This window comes from Carex rostrata, chromosome 3 (assembly GCF_964058835.1).
Source record: "Carex rostrata chromosome 3, lpCarRost1.2, whole genome shotgun sequence".
Classification (NCBI taxonomy): domain Eukaryota; kingdom Viridiplantae; phylum Streptophyta; class Magnoliopsida; order Poales; family Cyperaceae; genus Carex; species Carex rostrata.
Window position 1 is genome coordinate 8,132,969 of NC_135920.1, and position 7,665 is coordinate 8,140,633.

Below are 7,665 nucleotides of genomic sequence, written 5' to 3' on the forward strand. Positions count from 1 at the left end.
CATCCAAAATGTTCTACTTTACAATTAATGTTTAAATTTATAAATTTTCACTATTTCAGTACCAATTTGAGCGGTTACAAAGTGAAAACATAAATAAATTATAATTACGTAGAAAACATTTTACTACAAATTGAGCGGTTAAAAAAAATGAAAAAAATACACACTATAATTAACTTACAAAAACATTTTAATATACGGTTAAATCCGTTTATAAATTTATAAATTAATTTTTCATTTGACCGCTGACGTGATACTAAAAAATTTAAGAAATTATGAATTTTGTATTCAGAGTTTTAAACTCATTACATGACGTATATCGATTTAAACAGTTATATTCGTCAATTTAATGAATTATAATTTGTGATTTATAAACTGCAATATCACCGATGACGTCATGGTAGACATCAGTAGCCGGACTCTACTGTTAACACCGGTTGATTCAACGAATTATACCATTCTCAATTCACAAGCGAATGCAATGGATGATTGGGCCTGGTCTGTGTCAGTAGTCTGTCGCCAATTATGGGCTAACCATGGAAAACGGAACTTCGTTCCACAATTAAGAGAGACAATTGCTACTTGTTTATCTATTTTATTTGGGCTTTCGTGCTGTTTGCCCATTTTCTGGGCCCAGTACTGCTTGAAGCCTTCTTTGCGTTATGAGCCCGGGTACCCAGTAGAAGTGACCCATCCATGCAGAGATGATTGGAGTCTATAGTTATCTCTTTATCCATTAATTCCACATATATTGATGCAAAAGATTAAACACCAACAAGAGAGAGCCCACCCTAATTAACTACTCTTAAATCAAAGACAATCCACTTTTTTTTTTTTTTTATTTCCTTAACTAATACATACATGCACAAAGAAGGGCTTAAAGAAGGAACAGACCCGATTATTACAAGCAAAATTCATTTCAAAATATTCCAAAGCAGGGAATAATAAAAGGAAACGCAAATTAAGTCTCAAAACGCTTATAAACAAGAGAGTTGTGCAATATTAAAGATAAAACAAAGCTACTCCTTAGTTTTGACATGGCCTCCCTTGACACAGGACTTCACTAGCCTTTTAAGCCCTTTCCCCGGGCTCACCTTCGGACTTCTCCAACCGTCACTCTCCTTCCTCTCCACGTCTACCTCTTCTTCTAGCTGTATCCATTTTTTCACATCAAGAACTAATAAATATTCAATGAAAATCAAACAAGATTCTAGTAATTTTTATATTTCACTAGCTAGCTAGACCTGCAGATCTATAAACTATCAGTGCAAAAGGTTCGATTCTTTATTATTTGAATTGACACAAATGATATTTCCATATTGCTGCAATTTTGTAAGCACATGGTATCTTTTATTTTTGTACACAAATTCCAAAAATGTTGAGTTGTAAATCGACAAATAATTTACTTTGAGCATGATTACAAACATAAACCTTGAGAAGGCGGTTCTCGAGGAAGTCAATGCGATCAAACAAGGTTCCCTTGACTTGTATCTCCATCATTGCCTCCTGTATCGACCTACACCGCCGCCTGGACAAGCTTTTAGGTGAACTTGTCACTGACGAATCGCCTGTTAACGGCCCGCTCCAGTTGGTTGACGTGGTAGGGCTCCTGGCGCTGCTCTTCCTGTCGCCACGTATCTCCTCCAAGTAGCCGAGCATTACGTCTAAACGATCGACTCGGTTTAGCATGCTTGGTGCTTGTTCATGACTCGCAACGGGTGCCATTAATTGTTAATTAAATTAAATTTCTCCTTTGTCGTGGATTAAAGAGGAATAGTTTGTTTCATGATTTGGAGGTCACGGGGTTTTAGTGAGCGATGAAGAAGTCGGTTAGGAGACATGCTGATCGACATCTGTCTTTTGGTGTTGACGTGGCAGCATCTGCATGGACACGTGACGCTCACACTGATGCCGAGCAGTTCGGATAAAGTTTTGATCGAGCAATGTCATTTATTGTTATTTTTGTTATATAGCTTGTAATATATAGGGATCGGGTGTACATTGTGTTAGTGTAATTATTTGTGGGATGTAGGAATTTTTTTTAATAAAATTAGAGGTAAAATCATTTAATTATTTAATACTTTTGTTATCACAATAATTTTTTTTAATTTGAATTTCGATCTTATGACTTTGTATATAAAAATTATGTGCTCTTGTTATTAGAATAAAAATTAATTCTTGAATGTAAAAGATTGTGTAACTGAGAAAAAAAAGGTGATACTAATACTACTTTAAAATTAAAATTAAAATTAAACGAATAATTTACGGATAATAAACGAATGTTAAAAATTAAAATTAAATATGTTTTAAATGGATAATTTACGGATATGAATTAGAATCCGAATACGAAACGAATAATTATCAGATAATTAAATCATATAAATTAAGATACTAATACTACTTTACAAAATTCAAATATGAAAACAAATAAATAATTAAATATGAAATATGCAAAAGAAAACGAAGCTTATAAGTTCCCAAAAAATAATTTATCTGAGTCTAAGTCACGAAGGAGAAAAACAATAGAAAAAAAAATGAATTATTTGACGTTTCTAAGTTGCACAATTTCCTATCATCCTTTTCTATTCCGGGCAACTCACGAAAGTCACAGAAAAAAATCAGGACAAAAGAGATTTATCCGGACCATCTGTGATTTTAGTAGTCCCACAAAGGGATACTTGCTAATGCAATAATATATAATGGGAGCAAAAAGAGCATTAACCGTGCGGGGGACCACACATTCCCTCGTGTTATCGGACTGAGTACAATTGAATTGGACGGTCCAAAATTATTCTTTTTAACTTGGCACGAATCTCAAAGCACAAATAATACTGCTTCTGCATCATCCCGAATAAGCACCGGCTAAGAGTAAATCTAGACCTTCTGTTTTAATTGTGTTGAATCAGATACCTGGGAGGATACGGATTCAACTGGAGAATGTGGAAAGCGGAGCGAAGACATAATGAACTGTGTAGCGCTTGTTTTGGATCCGGATAGATTCGGATATCCGATCTGTTTGAGTATGGTTAACCATTCGAATAGTTTCTCCTAATTTCTCCTAGAAAAAAAAAAGCTTCCTAACATTATTTACTTATTTTAAAAAAATTAGAAGTTTTCATATTTTTATCTAAATTTTCAACAATTTAAATTAAAATATAAAATTGACATGATTAATTTCTCATCACGTGACGTTACCGTCCGCCACTATTTTGATCATGTTACATGAAAAAAAATTGGTCACGTCACATCACATGACCAACTCACGGCATGTTTGTCACGTCACGTCACGCCACTATTCGTGAATTATTCGCTCCGTTTAATTCGGATACGAATAATAAGCGGATTTAGAACGAATTCGGACCGGATAGTTCGGATAGATGATGATATTACACTACTCATTTTTTTTTAATTAAGATAGAAGATCTTATAATAACAAATGAGGTTTAAATTAATTTAAAACATGAACGAGCAAATGCAAAATAAATATACTGTAACATAATATAATGTGTAATGATTTATCTGTTAGTTTTCTCAATCTTACAAAAATAAAGGACGCTCATATCTATTAAAAACATTCAGGAAAAAAAAAATTTGAAAGTAGTTCATCCAATTAAACGAGTTACTGTAGTTCAGGGTTGAACATTTGCCATATTCAGGATTTTGAAATTTTTAAACTCATATGGTATTAAATTGTCCTGCTACGATACTTTTTTTTTCCCCTATTTTTTGAAGTCTGAATTTTCCAACTCGATCAATTCGTTAGTTTTCGCAACCCACTCTGCTACAGAATCACGGATTCTTTTTTTTTTTTCTAATTTCTAATCACTACCTGTTAGTGATATCTACTTGTGCAAACCACTCTGCTACAGAATCACGGATTCGCAGGGCGGCCGACGGAACTGGAGGTAACTGGTGACCCTGATTTTATTTCTTTTAAGTTTTAACCTTGATTTTTAATTGCTAACTTTCTAATCACTCATATTTGTTAGTAATTGAAAATCAACGAGTGTGCATTGAAAAAAAAAAATGTATTAGTAACTTTTAAGAAATCATGTAATTTTTTCTCACAGACCGCCAATGAGAATGTGCATATTTTTTTTTTTTTTTTAGTTATTCTTACTTTTTATCCTGCATGTCGGTGATAAGGAAAAAAAAATAGGAAAAATTTCCAGCGTACCCATCTAAAATTTTGAAATAGCCAATATCCCCATCAATTCTCCATAATATCCAATATCCCCATAAACAAATAAATTTCTTTTTTTTTATCCCCTTTACTCATTTTATCTTTTATTTAATTATTTAAAAATTTTAACGGACTATTATACCCTTTATTTTTAAACAGAGTGTCCAGTCCATTTTTTTCTTCTTCCTCTCTTTCCCGATCAAGCTGCTAATCAACGATATTTCTCACTCTCCCCTCTTCTCGTTCCCCGTCCTCCACTATCACCGTTCACGTTGCCGCTCTTCCCTTCCCGCTATTAGCTCAATACTGATATTACGACATTACAATCAAATACTCCTAACACTACATAAGCATGATGTTCATTCATTCTCTTCAAATTAAATTTGCCAGCTATTCGATTCTTTCTCCTGTCGCCTTATGCTGACATCATTTCTGATTGGTTGAGGTATGTGTTCTTATCAGTATTGAGCTAGATTTTGACTAAAATTAGAGCACATTTAATTGTACTTCTAAGTGTGGCAGGAGAATCGAGATTCTGTGGATGCAAAATTCAACTGAATTGAGGTACAATTGGACATTATAGCTTAAGAAAGCTCAATTGCACAAATATTTTATCTGATGCTCGATTGGGAGTAATTTGGGTTAAATGTGAAGTGGGTGATACTTATGCAAATTTTGTGCTTTTATTTCTTTACCGGACCTGTACAGCTGTGGTAAATTGATGTCTGATTATGATTAATTATGAATTTTAGACCATAAGTGAGGTGTGATCATCTTAAATTTTAAGGAACTTAGTACCACCATGTGCCAGTAAAGCACTTATAATCAACCAAAATAAACCATAGCAGTATATAAATGCAAAAACTTGTTTAAGTTGAAGTTAAAGGATGAGATGGATCTTTAGCTCAAATATTCGGGCAGAGTCCCTGAATCTTCAGGGGAATGATGGTTCGAATCCATCAAGATCCTTAAAAATACATAATTTGAATTATGAAATTTTACCCATGAAAATGTACTTAATTGTCTACTTGGAAGGGTATATCTCTGTCACAATTGAATAAATGGACTTACTACCCTCAATCCTAGACCTACGAGGGAAACTTTGAGTAAACAGTGATGGTAGTTCATAATTTGAGCAAACTAATCAGCTTGAAGCATTTTGGTTGTGTCTATCAGAACAGATGGTACTGGGAAGCTCAAATGTCTCAAAAGCGAAAGACATTACTACTTCAATTTGCGGTATGATGATCATGAATTAAAAGAACTACTGGTATGATATGTGATGGTACATATTTTCTTGTACCTACTGGTATGATATATGATGGTACATATCTTCTTGTACTTGCATGAAAACCCATACATGTACAGAAAGTTCGATGATGTATTTATAAATTTTCACAATTTAAATTGTGTATTATGTGACGATCTTGATGGATTCGAACCATCACCCCCCTGAAGATTCAGGGACTCTGTCCCAATATTTGAGCTAAAGATACATTTTAAGTGCGTTTAAATTCACAATCAACACATTTGTAATTGTTTGTGCAGTCTTATATTGTAAATTACTATATCATATTATATAAATATTAAACATAGGGTTTATTTATAAATTTTTATTCCCTTTTAATGACTTCTTATTATCTGGATCTGATCTCATGTGCAAGTTCAAACACTTAAACATTGCTTTGCTTGTCAAAGCCAAAATCAGAAATGAAAAGCTACTGTTAAGAGAGAAGAAATGGAAATTTCAGTATTTTTGTGTTTTTCTATTCTAATCTAGCCTAAGTATGATCCTTTTTCATGAATAAGTTTTTTATGTATACTACATGGCATCCAATAAGATTGATTTGCAAATCTTCCTTTAAAGAAAATGCAATAACAAAAATGATAGGACTTACTTATAATTTTGAGCATTGCTGTTCTGACAAGATGAACTGTTGCAATTTCAAAGCTCTATAAATTAACCTTCAAATTCCAGTTTCTTTGAGTGATGATATTAATCCAAATTAGAAAACCCTAATTTTTGTTAAAAATCAAAATCAAAACCAAAACTTGTTACCAATCCCAAATCTCTGTACCAGTGTAACAATGTTGTACCAGCACTACACCCAGCCACAGACTAATGAAAAACTGAAGGTTAAACCAAACTGGTATTAGGTTAGAGAAAAAACAGCCCACTAAATAAAAGCTCATAATTTCTAAATTTTCTTGAATTAAGCCTCAAAACTAAGATAACATGTAGAGCATGATTAAGCCTTAGCATTTAGGACTCGTCTTTGTTCCCTTAATCCTACCCAAAATATGAAACGAATATACAGGCGAAATAGATCAGTTCTCCAAATCTAATTTCGAAAATTATATAATCAGACCTTTGATTAGTTCAAATGAGATAAAAATCCCACAATCTAGAGAATAAAGATGCAGAACCTAGGCTGTGAGAGGATAACCTTTGATTAATTCAAAAGGAGCAAAGCACGAGTTAACAAAAAGAAGAGGAACGGGGAGGAGGAGAGAGAGGTGGAGCAGGAGTAGCACCGGAAGGAAGAAGATGAATAAACTAGAAGGAAATATTTGGCGTTAACTAAGTTTTTCTGTGATTCAACGCTCCTGTAAATTTAATCATGTTAAAAATTCAATGGACATCTCCATTAAACATTAGAGGGCAAATTGGTCAATATAATGTTAAAAGTAATTAAAAAAACAGGTTAATTAATTCAAAGGGGATAGAAGAAAGAAAATGAAATTTTTATGGGGATATTAGATATTATAGTGTATTCATGGGGATATTGGCTATTTTGAAATTTTACATCGGTACACAAGAAATTTTCCCAAAAAAATAATAGTATTCACCAAATATGTTAGTAATATGGACCCTAATTTAGACTTTGTTAGTAATTTGGCCCCTAATTATCAATCTATTAGTAATTTAGTCTCTAATCATTAATTACCAATATATTTGTAATTTAGATATTAGTAATGTAGTCTCTAATTTTGACTTGAACATTTATTATTACTATGTTTATTGATTTTTGATATAAAAGTATATTATGTATTAGCACTTGTATTATTTTGAATGATTTATAATTTTTGAATTTGTACTTTAATATTTAATATTTTGATGAAATTTAAACTCTTAATGTATTTGTCCAGATTGAAATCCTAACTACACCAGGCTATGCGTGATTTAGTTTGGTCCGTTGAAATAGAAGGATCAAATGATGGGCCAGATAAGGATCCAGTCCTATTTGTCTAGTTGGTGGCCCAAAATATATTTCTGGGGAAATTTTAGTGTGCCCATTCAAACTTCTAAAGTAGCCAATTTTCCCATAAATACATCATAATAACTAATATTCCCATGTCAATTTAACTTTCTTTCTTTTATCCCATTTCATTTATTTTATCTTTTATTTAATTATTTTCAGAATTGTATTGACTAATATACCCTATTAAAATGGAGGTGTCCATTAAACTCTAACAGTGATTGA

General features: G+C 32.6%; 1 protein-coding gene across 1 annotated transcript; it reads right to left on the bottom strand.

The window, feature by feature from the left end:
* Positions 1 to 874: 874 nt before the first annotated feature.
* On the bottom strand, positions 875 to 1,774 carry LOC144551925 (uncharacterized). Its single transcript, XM_078300033.1, has 2 exons — positions 1,429 to 1,774; positions 875 to 1,148 (listed from the first exon to the last, which is right to left on the bottom strand). The coding sequence occupies exons 1-2, from the start codon at positions 1,720 to 1,722 to the stop codon at positions 1,017 to 1,019; spliced, it is 426 nt and encodes a 141-aa protein (XP_078156159.1). The 5' UTR covers positions 1,723 to 1,774; the 3' UTR covers positions 875 to 1,016.
* Between the last annotated feature and the right edge of the window lie 5,891 nt (positions 1,775 to 7,665).

Bases quoted from the DNA above. Each gene is read 5' to 3' on its own strand.
- LOC144551925 (XM_078300033.1), bottom strand. From the start codon at position 1,722: ATGGCACCCGTTGCGAGTCATGAACAAGCACCAAGCATGCTAAACCGA. The intron at 1,149-1,428 runs GTTTATGTTTGT...AAATGGATACAG, and splicing joins TCGAGAACCGCCTTCTCAAG to CTAGAAGAAGAGGTAGACGT.